This window comes from Martes martes, assembly GCF_963455335.1.
Source record: "Martes martes genome assembly, chromosome: 7".
Taxonomy (NCBI): Eukaryota; Metazoa; Chordata; class Mammalia; order Carnivora; family Mustelidae; genus Martes; species Martes martes.
The window spans coordinates 110,308,909-110,327,769 of NC_137894.1; the positions used below are offsets into that span (position 1 = coordinate 110,308,909).

Here is an 18,861-nt window from a genome sequence, read left to right on the forward strand (position 1 = left end):
ATGTTTCAAGGGCTTTGTTCTAAGAATCCTGAAATGAATCTTACATATTGGAGAGAGAATATTAACGAGACATTTTTAAATTTTTAGTTAGACCAACTAATTTTCTAATAATCATGCAGTTGGTTTAAGTAATTACTTTCTCAGGTCATATAATTTACCTTTAAACATTTTGCATATGTGCAAAAAAAAAAAAAAACCCAGAATTTGAGGACTGTGTTCTAGTGAATACATTTTAAATATATTCTAGGTTTATTCTCTATAAATGCATTCTTTTTTTAAGGTCCAGTGATTAACTGTGATTCTAAGGATAACATCTTAAGTGGAGTTATTTTATATGTTCAGGTTAATATTTTCTGTTATGAAGTATTAATTCACTACATTTTATATTTGTGAGATTTCTCTGCCTGATGTCTTTGTGTCTTCTAGTTATTACTATGTGGTCTTCAATATGTAAACTCTAAAGTCACTGGTTTATCCCATTTTGGGATGTTCATCTCATTGCATTATAAAATTGATAGAATGGCAATAATAGTAGTGATATGTAGAAATTGGATTCTGAAACTACTCATCTTCTTCAAAAATTAGCATCTCGTCTCTGTTCTAACTTTAAATTAATAGCCAGGTAAACAATCAACATAGATTATATTGTTATCATAATTGAAAATATAAAGACAATTTGGCCAAGAAAAAAGACTTCAGAATTACCTTTTTTTTTCCTTTAAAAGATGTAACTGCTTGATTTATAATTATAATCTTTAGGTATCTCTAGAATCTTTGTCCTATATCATGAAAGTAATACAAGAGCCATTTGCTATAATGACAATCTGGAAGTTTTGAGAACACTTTATTGTCTAGTTCAAAAACAATTAAAAAAACAGAACTTTGCCTCGCTGGCTGTGTTCACCAGCAGTATGGCTATTCTTTGATTACATAGTTTGAGTGCTGGATGCGTCCTTATCTGGGGTATAAGGTGTTCATACGGCAGCTATGTTATGACAGGGAAAAAAGAAAAAACACCATGGAGTTGAGAGGCAAACCAGCCTAAATGTGAAATTTAACTCTGTCACTTCTGTGCTAGTACCTTGGGCAAGTGAATAGCTGCTTCTGTAAAGAGAGAGTTTTAATACTGCTTTAGAGTGGCTGTGAGGATGAAAGCATCCAGAGTGAGTTCTTCTTAAATGGTAGTTGTATGAGGAAAGCAGTATGGTAATGGTACGTTTTGATATTCTCGCAGGTGAAGTCAAGGACAAAAATGTTCAGGTGGTTGAGCTCCCCATTGTAGACAGTCTCCATCCTCGTCCACCGTATTTACCCCTGGCCGTACCAGAAGACCTTGCAGATCGGCTCGTACGAGTCCATGGTGATCCTGCAGTGTGGTGGGTGTCCCAGTTCGTCAAATACTTGATCCGCCCACAACCTTGGCTGGAAAAGGAAATAGAAGAGGCAACCAAGAAGCTTGGCTTCAAACATCCAGTTATTGGGTGAGAATCTGACTTATTCCTCATTAAGTGATATGTAGTAGCAGAGATATGTATACTTCGTACTATATTGTAAACTTTATGATATATAGCTTAATTTTCAGAGCCCCACCCAAATACAGATGTTCCAGAGTTCCCCTTAGGTCATGGAGAAATCATTCTTCCTTTGTTCACTTAGACATCATACTTTGTTACCCTCATTCACTTATTTATGTATTCATTCAACAAATATATTAAACCCATATTTCTGAAATTAGCTGTCTCTTCTGGAGAAGCTAGCAAAATTTTATTTTATTGAGAGTATTTTGAATGTTTTACAAGACTCATGTCTTATCCTAACAAGGCCATGAGATGAAGCTGTCACATTTATAGCTTTTCTATTATACTTTTTGTTAGGCTTCATTAATTACCACTAGTGATTATTTTGCATTTTTTTGATGTTCTGTTTTCTTTTCTGTCCTGGAAGCTATTTTTGAGAATAAGAGGACAATTTATAATGTAAGATAATGTTAAAATTATTATTTAAAATTATCTCTTGGCCCACTTGGGAATTATCATGTACATATGCAATCAGTCTCATGATTGTGTTCAGGGAGATGTATCTGGAAATCCTAGGACCAAGAAGAATCCAAAAGAGCATCTTTGCTCATACGGATGTGCTCCTGTACACAAAAATAAAAAAGTTATGGAAAGAGGAATTTTCCTGAGTCCTGGTGCCAGATTTCATACCTTGGGAAAATTTCCTTTGCCTGATGAGAAGAGTACTGGACTGAGATTTAAGTGACCTGGGCAGTATCCCTGGCTTTTTCCTAATTCTGGACCAAATAACTTATTAATGGTACTGGGCTTTGATTTTTCCATCTGTAAAATAGGGAAGGTAATACCTGCCTTAAAAGTGATGATATGATAAGGAGGATAAAAAGATTTTAGTTCAGTGGAAAAAATGTACTGTAAAATATTATTACCTTTCAGAGAGATTGATGCTAAAGTAATTCCTGGAAATAGACTTGTAAGCTAGGCTGTGACATTCTGTAGCTTATACTGTTTGTAATACAGTCAGCTATTGATTAATATTAATGCATGTGTTGATTCCTTCACTTATTTGCAGAACATTTACTGAGATTAATTTTTTTAAGTGGCTTCTTCTAGCTTATTACAGTCAATTGGAAAAAAGACATACAGAGATAACATTATATGGGTAGAATGTGATATATAACCTGAGAGAAGTATAAAAAGTATCATGAGAGCTCAGGGAAGAAGAAATGTACTTCCATCTGGATCAGGAAAGTCTTCATAGATTCAATGTTTGAACAGGATCTTGAAAGATAACAGTATAGTAATTAAATTACCAAAATACTTTCAACTTCACTATCTCATTGATCCTATAACACAGTCCTGTGAAGTGGGCAGAGGTAACCATTTTACAGGTAAGGAAGTTAAAGGAAAGAGTATCTCTGCCCAAAGTTCCAGAGTTCATAAAGGCAAAACCAGGACATAGACCATCTTAATTTTCCTTAGAAGCTTTCTGACATACCAGAAAGCTACCCTAATTGTCCATGCACCATTCATCATATTAAGAGTTAGCCAAATAGGGGCACCTGGGTGGCTCAGTGGGTTAAAGCCTCTGCCTTCGGCTCAGGTCATGATCCCGGGGTCCTGGGATCGAGCCCCACATCGGGCTCTCTGCTCAGCAGGGAGCCTGCTTCCTCCTCTCTCTCTGCTTGCCTCTCTGCCTACCTGTGATCTCTGTCTGTCAAATAAATAAATAAAATCTTAAAAAAAAAAAGAAGAGTTAGCCAAATACAGAAAATTGAAGTACCACAGATAATTATTTGTACATTGAGGTAGGGTGCTATAATGAAAGAGAAGGACACTAGAATTCAAGAATCTGGGGGTACCATCTAACTTCTACCACTAACAAATTCTGTGACTTTGGCCAATATACTTGACCATTCTGGGTCTTCCTTGAGTGCCACTCTTTCCTCGTTTAAAACTGAAAAAAAACTAAGTTAGATGATATCTAAGGTTTCTATTCATATAGTAATAAACAATTAGATTTTTGTGTCAACCCAACATTCATTTATTTATTCATTGTATTTGGTGCTATTGGAAATAAATAAAATCAGATTCCCTGCCATGAAAGAGCTTCATATCTAATACAGATGACCGTTGAACAATACAGGGTTAGGGAGCTGACACCCCCACCCCATGCAGTTGAAAATCCATGTATAACTTTTGACGCCTCCAAAACTTAACTACTAATAAATAGCCTGCTGTTGGCTGGAAGACTTACCTATAACATAAAAAGTTAATTAGCACATTTTTATGCTATGTTTATTAATATACTATACTCTTATAATAAAGAAAGCTAGAGAAAAGAAAGTGTTATTAGAAAATCATAAGAGAAAATACATTTATAGTACTATACTGTAAAAAGTCTGTGTGTATGGGGCGCCTGGGTGGCTCAGTGGGTTAAAGCCTCTGCCTTCAGCTCAGGTCATGATCCCAGGGTCCTAGGATCGAGCCCCGCATGGGGCTCTCTGCTCCGTGGAGAGCCTGCTTTCTCCTGTCTCTCTGCCTGCCTCTCTGCCTACTTGTGATCTCTGTCTGTCAAATAAATAAATAAAATCTTTAAAAAAAAAAAAAAAGTCTGTGTGTAAGTGGGCCCACACAATTTACACCCATGTTATTGAAGGGGCAACTGTAGTGAAAGGCAAGTACACAAAGAACTTTTACTTTTGTGGCAATTAGGTTGAAATGTATGTTAGAGAAACCAGCTTCCCTTTGCCTTATGTTGTCTTTTTGTTCACTGATGTCTTCAGAAGCATCAGTTTCCTTAACTGTCTCATGAAAGACTTTCTATTAAACTAAAATGACCTAATATCTTTCACAGGCCTAACATTCTGATTCTTCCATAAAGACCATTATGCTCCTCTCTCAAATTCTTGATTCGGGCCTAATTTCAGGAGTATTTGGAGAATTGAGAACATTGATGAGTAGTACTCTGCCACGACCTCAAATGCTCCTCTTCCCTTGATTCGTCCTCTGTTATTACAGCTCTTCTTTGTTTTCATTTTCATTCTCATATCTCCTACCCCACATCTTGGGGCACAAGTTGGGGCTCTATCTCAGGACCTTGGGATCATGACCTGAGCCACTCAGGCACCCCTGATCCCTATTTTAAATATTAGAGCTGAAGAAATTACATGGTGAAATCATGAGTAACAAATAGTGCTTCTTCTCATGAAGCTTCTCATTGAAATTCGGTGGAATTGTTCTTTCTCTCCCACTTCATATCTATGAAGCACAGTGAGCAATTCCAATTTCACAAGAGAAGCAGTGATTAAGAAGGATGTGGGAAGAAAACGATGATAGGACATGTGTTCATACAATGGTATTTACATCTGAACTATAGTCTGCAATGCAAAGGAAAGAATACCTGCAGAGACACCAGGTTAACTGCAGTGAGAATAGACCCTCACTCCAGACTCATAATCAAAAGCTGTCCCTTGGCTTGACCTAAGGCTTGCTCATATACTGTGACCTAAGGGGAAACAAATCTACATTTTTCTTTCTCCCACGTATGAATAGTGGTTTAGTAATTTGCTGGGGATGGGATGTAGGAAGGACAAATTTAAGGAGAGTTTTAATTTATGAAAATAAACTCTGACCATTATTATTTTCATTACAATTACTTTGAAAGCAGTAGGATGGGAGGAGAGTACTGTGGAAGTCAGCACATATTCAATGTAAATCTTTGTCCCCAATTTTACAGTTTTAGAGCTCTTTTTTTAAAAAAAATAGGACAGATGAGATCAGTATCTGCTTGTGTTTGATAGAGTGAAAAACAGCAAAAGGAAATTCATAATGCATCCAATGAAAGCTATAACGTTTCCATGAACTTAAAATAGTAAGAATTTTTAAAAGGTTTTAAATTTAAAAGGTTTTTAATTTTAAAAGGTTTGCCTGCCTTGATTGTGCTATAGGAAGAATCCGTGCAGGTCTTTGTTTTCCTCAAACAACTTTCAATCCTACAAGCTGGAACTTACAGTAACTATACAGGGTATCATGAAGGAAAAGAAAAGTTGGCATCAAAATGTTACAAAAATATATTTAATATTCTGTAATAACAACTGTGAATTTTTGTATCATTTGTTGTCAAAAATCTTTTTTTTTTAAGATTTTATTTATTTACTTGACAGACAGAGATCACAAGTAGGCAGAGAGGCAGGCAGAGAAGAGAGGGGGAACCAGGCTCCTGCTCAGCAGAGCGCCCCTCGATCCCAGGACCCTGGGATCATGACCTGAGCTGAAGGCAGAGGCTTAACCCACTGAGCCACCCACGCGCCCCTGTTGTCAAAAATCTTAAAAAGTTACATCAACTTTTTTCTGGAAGGCTGCTTGGTATTTTGCTCCCTATATGGAGTATAACTCTGGAATCTCCCATTTATTTTACCATTATTTGTGGATACACCAATTACTTTACAAGAAAGCATTCTTCAAAATCTTATTTTCTAATTCTCCTTGTATTGTGTTAACATGCATATATATTTAGAATGTATTTGTTTGAATTTTTTAATATTTTATTTTTTCTAATGGCAAAATAAAAGAAAAATTAATTTAATATGTCTATGATGCCACCATAAATAAGGGTATAAAGTAGAATACCTAAAAGCATCCAGTGGATCAGAGCATTATCAGCAGAATCTGACTTTTTCCTTTACCCCCCAGAGTCCATGTCAGACGCACAGACAAAGTGGGAACAGAAGCAGCCTTCCATCCCATTGAGGAATACATGGTACACGTTGAAGAACATTTTCAGCTTCTTGCTCGAAGGATGCAAGTGGATAAAAGAAGAGTATATTTGGCCACGGATGACCCTTCTTTATTAAAGGAGGCAAAAACAAAGTGAGTTAGATGAACTAGTGATTCTAGACTAGGATTCTTTTCAGTTGGAAGGAATCCTTAATTCCCATAACTTGTGATTCTTGTTATAATATTACTACTGATTATTGGCAGTTTTTTATTCAAACAACTGTGTGACACAACTTGTGTGACTGTTAATATAATCAAAGCATATTTGAGGAGCCGGCAAGGTATCTGAAGTCTCTTGGTGTGTAGGCAGCTGCCATCTTGCTGCGTACTCACATGACCTCTTTGTGTGTTTGGAAGAGAGAGCGCAAGCTTTCTGGTGTCTCTTCCTGTAAAGGCATAGTTCCATGAAGAGGGCCCCATTCTCATACTCATGCTTATTTAATCCTAATCATCTCCCAAAGGCCCCATCTCCAAATACTGTCATGTTGGGAGTTACGGCTCAAACACAGGAATTCTAGGGGGACACAAACATTCATCCACAACACTAACCGGCTATATAGGACTGCTAGAAATAAAACACACCAGGTGCTTACCTTTTTGCTCTCACTATCTTCATTAGCAATTATGGGCAACTGAAACATATGTAAAATACAAGTTTGTATCTCATAAATAATTTCTGGAACTTGAAAATTATATTAAAGGAAAGTAAAGAATCAGAAGATAAGTCTTACAAGTGGAGGAATAAGCACTGCTAGTACGTACTGAACAGTAACCAGCATTTATGGAGCATGCCTATATTTCAGGCACAGTGTCAGGTACTGGGGATTCCATGAAATGCAAGATACTCCACTTTCAAGGAATTCCTGATCTTGTGGGAGAACAGACAATTTCTCTGCAGTCTAAGTAGTGCTACTGTAGAGTTAATGTAGGGTGTTCGGAAAATACATAAAGTACACTGATAGTAATTGGGAATCTATCACAGGCTCTGGGTGAACCTGGAATTGGCCTTTATTTACTATTAATAAATAAAGGATGTATTAAATGTGTGAAAAGTAGGGAATGAAAGAAAAGAATCTGTAGTCTCAGTTCGGCTCAGACACCATTTACTCCAGAAATCATCCCCGAATCCCTAAGCATCCCTTCTCTGTGCATTCCCCTGATTTAGTGTTTAGCCCTTGCTTACCTCTGTCTCCCTCACTGGATTACAAGCACTTTAGACACAGTACCTAGCTCTAGTAAGTGCCCAGTAATTATTGAATTATGTTTATTTCAATCCCATCAGTTTGAAAACATTTTATTAGCTATTAATCACTTAAGATGTTTGACTAATTAATTTATTTCTTGGTCCATTTTTTATGTCACAAATAGGAATTGGGAAGAAAAACAAATTTAAAGTGAGGACTATAATGCAGGTGTTTATCCAAATCACTGGATAGTAATCTAAATCCTGTTTCTCCCTCCTAAAAATCCAAATTAACCTGATATAAATTGCATGTTGTTGTTTTTTAAGCCTCCCTCTATCAGGTAGTCTCACATTCTCACTCTCTCGCACACACATATACACGGAGGACCATGGAATTCATCAGCCAACTCTAAGCCAAGTTATATGCTTACAGTTGGTTATATGAGCATTTGGTCACAAAACACAATACAAAATCTCACAGATACTTTTCCAGTTTCATATCCAGACCAATTAGAAACAAAGTAGAAATAGTTCACCATGCTCCTTCACTTTAAAACACCAGACTGAATTTGTAGTTTGGTTCAAAAAATATTAAAATATTTATTTTATCTCTTCTTTTACTTGTTCTTGAAGCATCACAACCTTTTCCTGTTTTTCTTATTTCTCTGATTAACAAAATAATTCACGCTCATTAAAAGGTACAGGAGTTGGTAAGTACACCGGCAAGGAAAAAATGTCACCCACGATCCTATTACTCAGTGGCAACAATTACTTATATGTTGACATATTTCCTTTAGTCACTTCTATAGTTACCCCTTTTAGTAGTTGATCATATTGTATATAATAATTTGAATTCTTTTTTACTTATTAATACAATAGTGGATCCATTTTCTCAGGCCCCTAAAAAAATAATCGTCATAAGTATCCCTTTTAATGACTGTATATTTCCTGGATGCATATGCAGTTGCTTGCTTGCTTTTTCTCCTAAGATTGTACAGTTTGGTTATTTCCAGTTTTTTACTCTTATAAATAATGCTACGATGTATTCCTAAAGTTGTCCACATTATTTCCTTAAGCTAGGCTTCTGGACTTGGAAATATTTAGATAAAGGGATATGAACACCTTACAACTTTGATCCATAGCAGCATATTTTCCCTGCAAGCAACCCTTATGGTACAGTTGGCAGCAGGGAATAGTACAACCTGAATTTCCTTTTTGTGGTCAGCAGCTAGTGACTCCTCTCCCTCTGATAGTCCAGGAAGCAGTTTTTTTCATATTCTGTTATAAATGTAGCAACAGCATTTTATGCATCTTCCCCCTCACTTTGGAAATCCTTTAATTTTAATTTCCTGAGTCATTTTTTTAAAGATTTATTTATTTATTTTAGAGAGAGAAAGAATGAGCACAAGCAGGAGGGGCAGAGGGAGAGGAAGAGAGAATCTCAAGCAGACTCTGGACTCACAACACTGAGATCATGACCTGAGCCAACCAAAATCAAGAGTTGGATGCCTAACTGACTACACCAGCCAAGCGCCCCAATTTTCTGAGTCATTTTGAGAACTTTCTCAGGAACTTAAATGCCGTTTCTCTCTTTCATTATTTTACTTAGCTGTTTTTCAACTCTAAATCAACTCTGCTTTATACCTGTCAGGATTAGTTTTGATATCTAAGTAAACCCTAAAACCTCTGCCATTGTTTAAGGAGACCAAAAACATGAATTAATCTCTCATTAAGGTATGTAGTGTCCAGGGTGATTATGAGACTTTTATGCTCCAAAAGGGTGAAAAGCTGAAGAATGAAATGATGCATAGGGTCCACACAGGGGAGAATCCATTTTCTGTGTAGCTTATCTTTTGTAAAAGTGGTCAAGATTAGCTCTAAATATGTGGTTTCTGTGTGAAAATGTGCAGTTAATGCTTTGCTGCTTGGTATTATGCCTCAGGTTTCTCTACGTTAAGACTGAGTTCATCCATAAGATTTTGGCACCTGTATGCCACTGACTATGGCAGCCATTGCTTATGTGGAGATATCTCTTAGGTAATTCACTGTTAGAGTGTTTAATCACAGAATCATTGGCAAAGAAGTAAGAACTGTTAAAGTTGTCAGTCCAGTATCATAGTCTAAGACATGAAGATTGGAAACAGGGGTGAAACCGGAGAAGAAACAGGTTTTTAAAAATCTCCCAGAATACTTACATAGTCAGTGTGCTCTTCATCAAAAATGCTGGATGAGCTCTCCTAAAATTAGTTTCATTTAAATGAAAAGAGGCAAGAAAAATATGTTTAAAAGTTTTTATAAAGTGTTTAGTTGCCCACTGAAATGACTCAGCAATAAAAAGTAGTGAATTTTTTCACTGTTTTATTGAACAATAATATGCTAGGCACAGTTACAGGGCACTAGATATACAAAGAGAAATAAAATATAATATGTGGCTCCTTATTTCAAGGAGTATCCAACTGGTAGGCACATACATGTAACAAGTCATTGTAATGTAGTTCATGAATGTCCTGTAGGAGCTGTATACCAGCTATAGTGAAATCATGAAGAGGAGTATCTCCTTTAGTCTAGAGAAAGATTTCAGAAAAGAAAATGTGTTCTTAGTTTATAAGTTTAATTATTCCTTTGTGAGTGATGTAAAAATACATTTTTATAAGGTAGAAGAAGAAAAAATATGTTTTTTTTTATCATGGCTAATCTCTACAACTTCATAGTAAAAGGATTCCTCTGCTGACGTACTTGTCTGCAAAAGACAAGAAAGAAGCATGTTTATGTAGAAATTTCCATGCTTATTATTGGAGATGCAAAATCTCCCTTTTCCATTATTTACTTTGTTTCTGTTTGTTTTTTTTCCAAACTCAGTATCCTTCATCAAGCAGTCTCCAATAAGGCCTGAGGAACTTAGGTGTTCTTTTGGTTTGATTCCAGGGGAGGGGTCTTTAAGTTAGGAAGAGCATTCATGTAAGTGTCACACCTCAGAAAAGGATTACTCTTTTCTTTTTACTGGGCACTCAAACCATGCTGACAGTGTCAGTCTTGAAAACCTGTACTGGTGTGTTTTAATGATTCCCTCTGTCCTCTGGCCTCCAGCCTTCTCAGATTTATTTGTTGCTGTTTCTGCCCCATGCCTGGGTATGCAGCTTCACAAGAATCATAGTAAAAGTCCTCTTGGTTGTTTTCTTTTTAGAGCAAATGTGACATTTCCTTCATCTCCCTGATTTGGGCTGAGGAGGGCAAAATGTCAAAAATAATGAGGCCAAATGGATCGGAACACTGAATACGAGTCTGAAACAGTGCTTAGAGATTTCGCTGTCACAGTCATTAGAGGCAACAAGAAAAAGCTCCTTGGTGGCTGTGAAATGAAGAGACTCTGAAGCAGCTGTTAGGGAATTGGGAAAAAGTCCCAGACATAGGTAGAACTCACTGGTTCATGTATTTACTCACACAGCATTGTGTGGGGTTCTAGGTGCTGGGAAGCGAAGAAAAATAAAAGTCTAGTCCCAACCTTTGGGGAGTACTGTGTGGGAGACAGACTTGTAAACGGACTCCTGATGGTTCAGGGTTTGCAAATAGGAACTATTGCCCTTCCAACAAATGTTTATTGATCCTTTATTATATTCCAGATTCTCTTCTAGGTACTGAGAATAATACAGTGAACAAAGCCTGAAAGATGAAACAAAAATGAAATGCCTCTTTATAGAGCTTACATTCCAGTTAGGGGTGATGGAGGTGGGGAATGGATACAGATAGTGAATAACAGTCAATATATATTATGATAATAAAAGTCATGAAGTTAAACAGGTAAAAAAGAAATCACCGAAGTCCTCATTAATAAGGCTATATTTCAGCAGAGATCCAAAGGAAGTAAGGAATGAAACCAAGTGGATATCTGCAGAAGAATGTTTAACAATCACAGCTAATATTTATTGAGCATTTACTACATGTCAGGTGTTCTTCTAAGCACTTTACATTGCCTAATGTATTTAATTCCCACAGAATTATATAAAGCAGATACACTTATTATCCCATTTTCATGTAACTCCCTAAGTTTGCAACTTAACTCTGAAGATCTTCCTCATGCACTGAGAAAATGTATTCATTCTGTACTAGAGTATAATTAAACCTCTTAATTCACAGTAAAATCATTTGAACATATGGTAGACTTTTTAAAGATACCCTGTTTTAGTATTTTTAAACACATCCTATCTGAAGACTATCAAAATGTTACTTGGTGGACATCTATAAGGAGTTTAATAAATAATAAATAAATTCAATAAATTTATTAAAATGATTTTTCATTATTGTTGTTGGATAAGACAGTGCTTCGAGAATGGGGGTTAGGGGAGACAGGTCTGAATTATCACAAATTCTAAGTTAAAAATTTAAATGAAACTTAACCATGATGTTTATATTCTAAAGGAGAAGTTCAGTGACCAAATGGGAAACTAGCTTGAGAAACCTCTTAGAGGTCACTCATTACAAAGAAAATAAGGAACCTTCAACACTTATAATTAAGAAGGGACATTTTGATGCATGTATGTGTATATTATGTAACATGCTAATAACATGTAACATACAAGGCATTATAGAATGTTTTCTACCCCATGATGAATTCAAAGATGCTTCATCAACTATTCAATGCCGTAAAGCTCCCCTTACTATTAGAAAGAGGAACTTTGGTCAAAGGAGCAGATTTCCTCCTGCTGGTAAGATGTTACCTCCCGATGGAATACTGTGATTTCCATGACATGTACAAATTTATTTCTTTTTTACAGGTACCCCACTTATGAATTTATTAGTGATAACTCTATCTCTTGGTCAGCTGGGCTACACAATCGATACACAGAAAATTCACTTCGGGGTGTGATCCTGGATATACACTTTCTCTCCCAGGCAGACTTCCTAGTGTGTACTTTTTCATCCCAGGTAAGTGATAGCAGGACTTGTTTAAATGGCCAATATTTTTTGGTCATATTGAGTTCAGGAAGTTCTTGGGTTTTGTGTGTGTGTGTGTGTGTGTGTGTGTGTGTGTTTAATATTATCATGACTCAGGTACTATTTTTCTAATATTTGGGGATGATCTCTTCTGTGAAAGAATAGGAAGATTCCATACCACCCCCAAAAAACAATAGGTATTTAGGTATTTAGTTGCTTACAAGCAATCGTTGAATATATCTCCAATAAAGCCAGCTATTGGAATTGTTTAAACTACATGGCTTGTTCACAGCATTTAACCAGAATAGCAAGTAAGTAAACTTACTTAATACTTTCTGATTTTGCAGGGGTGCCTGGGTGGCTCAGTCAATTGAGCTTCCAACTCTTGGTTTCAACTCAGGTCATGATGTCAGGGTCATGAGATCAAGCCCCATGTAGGGTTCCATGCTCAGCACATGATCTACTCAAGATTCTCTCTCCCTCCCCCTCTGCCCTTCCCCCTGCTGGTGTGCTCTCTCTTTCTCTCTCAAATAAGTAAATAAGATATTTTTTTATTTTATTTTTTTTAAGATTTTATCTATTTATTTGCGAGAGAGGCAGAGAGAGAGAGAGCATGAAAGGGGAGAAGGTCAGAGGGAGGAGCAGACTCCCCATGGAGCTGGGAACCTGATGCGGGACTTGATCCCCAGACTCCGGGAAGATCTTTTTTTAAAAAATACTTTATGATTTTGTATAGTCAGTATGCAACCAGAATCCATCCACTTCTACACATTGATGTGCTGATACTGAGAGGCTTAAATGCCAAGCATTATATCTCACTCAATTGCTTTATAGAAAATAAAGTGTAAATGTAATTCTTTTTCAAGTCCTATTACATTTCTACCAAGCAAAAAACTGTACATTAAATTTAAGCAATACCATGTTACAATCATTCTTTGAGTTTAATTGTTGCAGATAATTATATGTTATGTGCTTTGTGTATTTGTTTTTATGAGTGGTCCAATCAGCCTTGTATACACAGTGGAATACCAGCATAGAAATATTTATTGTTGGTTTTATCCTGCTCTCATTTATGTGCATATTATTGGTTAGTTCATTCAACAAGCTGTTAAATGACTATTTGTGCTCAGAATTTTATTAGGTGTGGAGAGGATTTCCAGGGAGAGTGAAGTTACAGATCTTACCCTGGTCCAGAATCTAGTGAGCAAAATACTCACATGAAATAACTGGAGAGTAATTACCAAAAAATACAGATCATGTAAGATAAATATTTGCCTAAAAGCTTAGAAGAACAGAGAAAAGAAAATGTGAAAAGGAAGGCTGCACCATTTTCATGGGAGTATACTTCAGAGAATATAAAGAAAGGGACATTATTTTTTATTTTGTGACAATGCATATTGTCTCAGTGGGATGGTGATATGATTATTGGAAAGATACCTACCCCCGCAAAGGCTATGAGTTTCTTCAATATGAAATAAGAACACAACTTTCTACCCGGAACAGAAGTCACATAGCAGTAGTCCTAGTTGAAACAGAAAACTTCTTGGCCTTCAAGTTCCCACGAAAGCATCCACTGCTGACATTTTTTTCCTAACAGGGATAAGGATCTGCTCCCTTTTCTATTCTCTTGGTGGGTAGACAGGAGGAGTTAGAAATACGTGGTCACTCTCAAATGTTATTGAGAATCTGACTCTATGCCCACCTGATCGACAGAATGACCAGAACCACCTCTACACATTTTTGAATGCTTATTGTTTGAATGAGTGAAGCAAGAGTCATTTTCCCCAGATACACCACTTCCTCTGTAGGCCCAGATGTCAGTCAGGCCTGTCTAAAGTCTGTTCCCATTGTCCAGGGTTTCTCAGCCTGGACACTTTTCGCATTACAGGCAGGTACTTTGTTGTGAGGTGCTGTCTTGGGTGTTGTAGGATACTCAGCAGCATCCCTGGCCAGTAGCATGCCCCCTCAAGTTGTGACAACTGAAAATGTCTTCAGATATTGCCAAATACCCCGCAGCAGTGGGGAAGACAAAAATCGCCTTTGTTGAGAATCACTGCTATAGTCATAAAGCTTGAAAATTAAATAAATATATACACATCTGAATACTTAGCAGCCTTACATGTGGACAGATGCTGAGACTTACAGGCCTGTGCTCTGTTGTGCTTTCCTTCCAGCCCTCCTTAATAATACTATAAGGCTCATTCTAGAAAGAAAATCCTTTTTTTTTTTTTCCTTTTCAAGGATGTGCTATAGAATTTTTGATTCTTATAACCTCATGACTCTAATTTTGACCCAGACCCCAGGACCTCGGTTACTTTGTGATAGCAGAAATCTGTCCAAGCTGAGGGGCATATTGTTCGTACTATTTTGTTCTATTTTGTGCATAATATCAACCTCAGTGTGTTCCCCAGACCTCAGGTTCAGAGAAGTCATTCATATGAAGAAAGACTGGTGCTGAGAGGACTTTGTTCCTCCAAAGGAATGAGATTTGTGCTTATATATTATATAGTTCCTAATAACTCTTGATAAGTCAGACAAAGTTCATCCAAAATAACTTCTGTTCATTTGAACCAAGGCAAAACTCAAACCAGTATCTTGTATCTCAAAATAGACTTGAATACCTCAGAAAATTTTATGTGAGGGTTCAGAATAAAAGTTTGACAGTAAAAATACCTTTCATTTATGTATTGAGTAGCAGTTTGGTAAATGTGATCACAGCCATTATCCCATACCTTTCTTGATGATTATCAGCTGTAGCATTTGAAATAGTGGAATAATTCCACATTCACTGATAAATCTTTGGACTTACCTGTATTCCAGCATTTTTTGCAATTATTTTTAGAAAAAAAAATGGGTTTAGTATGGTTCAATATGTTTGCACTATGAATGAAATTGGTTGCTTGATTGTAGAGGTTCTCTTGCTGTAAACCAAAATTGGAATTGTTTGAAATTGCCCAGAAATGTCTCATCATCATCCAGTGGAGTGTGAGAGAAAGTCACTGATAGCATCAAAATGCCAAGCCACTGACTCCTAGCCAGAGAAGAATGAGACAACACGGACTCTGGAATCAGACTGGGTTTAAATCTAACTTTGAGCACTTAGTATCTGGGTGACATTTGAGCAAATTACTTAGCCTATCACTGACCTTTTTCCCCTGGCCTGTAAAACAGTAGCACTTAGTGCATAGAGTTTTTGTGATGATTAAAAGTTATATGTAGGGTACCCGGGTGGCTCAGTCAGTTAAGCATCTGCCCAGGGTCATGATCCCAGGGTCCTAGGATCAAGTCCTGCATCAGGCTCCCTGCTTACTGGGGAGTCTGCTTCTCCCTCTGCCCCTCGCCACCACTTGTGCTCGCTCTCTCTCTGCCAAATAAATAAAAAGATCTTTAAAAAAAAAATAAAAGTTATATGTAAAGCCCTGAGAATAGTACTTAGCAATATATTAAATACAATGTTAGCCGCTATTGTTATTTATGTAGGGGAAAGTATAGCAATACCTTTGTGTGTTAAAGAGACTCTACAGTATTTATTTTATTTTCTCTTATTTATTTTTCTTTTATTATTATTTATTTATTCTAACAACCTTTTTTCGGCTCCATTTCAGTCCACACACTCTCATGTTTTGGAATGTGAAACATGCTGTTCAAGGACTTTTTACTCCTGCTTGTGGTCATGGGTGATGCTTAGGTTCCACTGAATAATCATGTACATTGTACGTGTATAACAATTCTTTGTTAAGAAGAATAGCCAGAGGGCACCTGGGTGGCTCAGTCAGTAAGCATCTGACTCTTGGTTTCTGCTCAGGTTATGATCTCAGGATCTTGAGATCAAGCCTTGCCTTGGGCTTGGAGCTCAGCAGGAAGTCTGCTTGAGATTCTCTCTCTACCTCTGCCCATTCCCGGCTCACACACTCTTGTGCGCTCTCTCCCTCAATTCTAAAATAATAAATAACTCCTAAAAAAGAAAAAGAAGAAGAAGAGGAGTAGCCAGTAACATTCAACATTTTGAATTTCTCTATGCCAGTGTACCTCAACTCTTTTATTTAGCTTATTGAAAAAGAATATCACCATATAATATAAATTTTCAGAAAACAAAGCTCTTCATTCCCAAAGGGTGAATGATAAGTGATAATAGTATTTGCTTTAACAAATGCAAGTAAAATTGTGTATGTGTCAACTTTAGGGAAATTAATCTGCAGACGTTCTTATTTATGCCATAGGCATGCTGGGAAATGGGAGAGGACTAAACTGTTACATCCAGAAGGGTGACAAAAGAATAAAACATTGAGAAACAGATCTCAACCCAGAATAAAACATGGACAGCCAGTTCAAACTTTCCTCAATGATAAAATCATATTCCAGGAGATTATTAGAAAGTGACAAAGAGTTTAATATCTTCTTCTTAATGCTTTGACAACCCTGCAGTTTTGTTCTCCTGGGTCCAATCCTTTGAGGATTATTACTCTATAAGACAATAGTGAGAGTTTATCTGTTGACTGTGAGCTACAGTAGGCAATACTGGAAGAGTGAAGTGCCATGCCAGAAGGAAAAATGCAAGACTTGATTGATGTTTGAGAAACTACAGGCACAAATATCATGGCACCTTAATCAGGATTCTTCATCACATTTTGGACACATCTCCCTCAGTCTCAGGACTTCTAATCTTTCTTGGTTTTATATCTGTAAGTGAGATCTGGGAATTCTCTCTCCTTAAGTGAAGTTTTTTTAAGCCAATAATATGACTTTACTCTCTAATTTTGTCACTATTGTTGCTCTTAGTTCTCTGAATCCCTTCATCAGAGCTATTTCTCAAATTTTAGGTTTGTCCTAAAAGCCTCATAAGTTGAAGAGAACAATCCTCAAGATTTAATTTGAAAATTAGAGGTAATATTAACATTTTCCAAGAACATCGTAAGTTTTGAAAGCTATGCAATCACATTCCAAACTATTCTACTAAGTACTCTAATCTTGTTCTCTGTTACTGGAAGTTGCCTATACCCAAAACATCTACTTTTTCACTTATTTTCCAATTCATAAAACCATCTTAAATATGAAACACAAAAATTATAGTTGGTGAAATAGCAGTTGTTATTCAGTTGTACTCAGTTGTAGATGGGCAAAATATCAGAAAGGTGTTTTTTTTTTTAATACTATTAATCAGGTTTTGGAATCAGTTTTTATTACTCTGGAATCTGATTTACAGAAATTGTTGTAGATGCTCACTTTAAAGGTTTTGGGTAATCAGCATTTTTTTTTTAAAGATTTTATTTATTTATTTATTTGTCAGACAGAGAGAGAGAGAGCGCAAGAGTGAGCACATCCAGACAGAGTGGCAGGCAGAGACAGAGAGAGAAGCAGGCTCCCTGCCAAGCAAGGAGCCAGATGTGGGACTTGATCCCAGGACGCTGGGAACCCAGGACGCTGGGATCATGACCTGAGCCTGAGCCAAAGGCAGCCGCTTAACCAACTGAGCCACCCAGGCGTCCCATAATCAGCTTTTTTTTTAAGGAGCAATCAACATTGTTCAATAGTTCTAACCATTAAAATCACAATAGGACAAAATTACTTTTTTTCCCTGTAGACACTTTCCTTTTTGACACTAAATACAAAATTCTCTTGGCACTCTCTCTTATCTAGTTCCAAATCCACACACAACACTCCTGGCCTCCTTACCCTTTGAGTCAGATTTTGGAAAGCCCAAAGGGAAAAATCATGTACTACATTCATTTTATTCTAGACAGATGACTCTGGATAAGAATTTCCATTGAGGTAAAGCCCATGAAAGAACAGTGGATGCTGTTCTCTCATTGAATAACAGAACAAAGTAGTTTACAGAAGAAGTGCATACATCTCTTAGAATCACCCAGGGAGGCAACACTAGGAGATCCTCCTGGTCCCATCTCTTTTGACAGAAAAACAAGATCCCATCTGCTCTGAGAAGGCTTTGGAGGCTCATATAAACTCAGCTGGTTGCTTCTCAGGGATAAAATTCAGGTTAATGAAACTTCCTCTCCTTTTTAATTTTTTTTTAATGCAGTTGCGTCTTGTGTTTTATCCTTTGGCAGCATTTTTGCTCTTATCCATTAGTGTGTGCTTAGTGGTGTTCTAAATGATAGAGTGACATGAAATAAATGAAGTAAAACTTACAACATACAGCCAGCCACTGCTTTCAAACCAAAGGGTTTGCCTCTCTCAGTCATGCTACCTGTCCAGTATCAAACTGAGTATTGATATCAGCTGAAAGCCTTCATTTACCTGCCACACAATTTGGGTTGGTAAAGCCCACAGAGGAAGCCGAAGGTAATTAAATGCAAACATTAACACCATAGTCATCTTTCTAGCCCTTCGCAGTAAACTGCTGCGTGGTAAATACAGAGAAATCATTTTAGCTACTAAGAGTGTTATATGTGGATCTTAGGGGTTAAATATTACTCATGGACCTGCATTGCCACT

The 18,861-nt window shown here is 36.9% G+C and overlaps 1 protein-coding gene across 2 annotated transcripts in view; it reads left to right on the forward strand.

Annotated features, from left to right (window-relative positions):
• FUT8 (fucosyltransferase 8) overlaps positions 1–18,861 on the forward strand; it is a 304,241-nt gene that overhangs the window by 279,892 nt on the left and 5,488 nt on the right. For both annotated transcript variants that reach the window (XM_080808026.1, XM_080808027.1), the window contains 3 exons: positions 1,235–1,481; positions 6,210–6,386; positions 12,249–12,399. In XM_080808026.1, the coding sequence (XP_080664152.1) occupies positions 1,235–1,481; positions 6,210–6,386; positions 12,249–12,399 (575 nt within the window). The remainder of the gene's footprint in view (positions 1–1,234; positions 1,482–6,209; positions 6,387–12,248; positions 12,400–18,861) is intronic.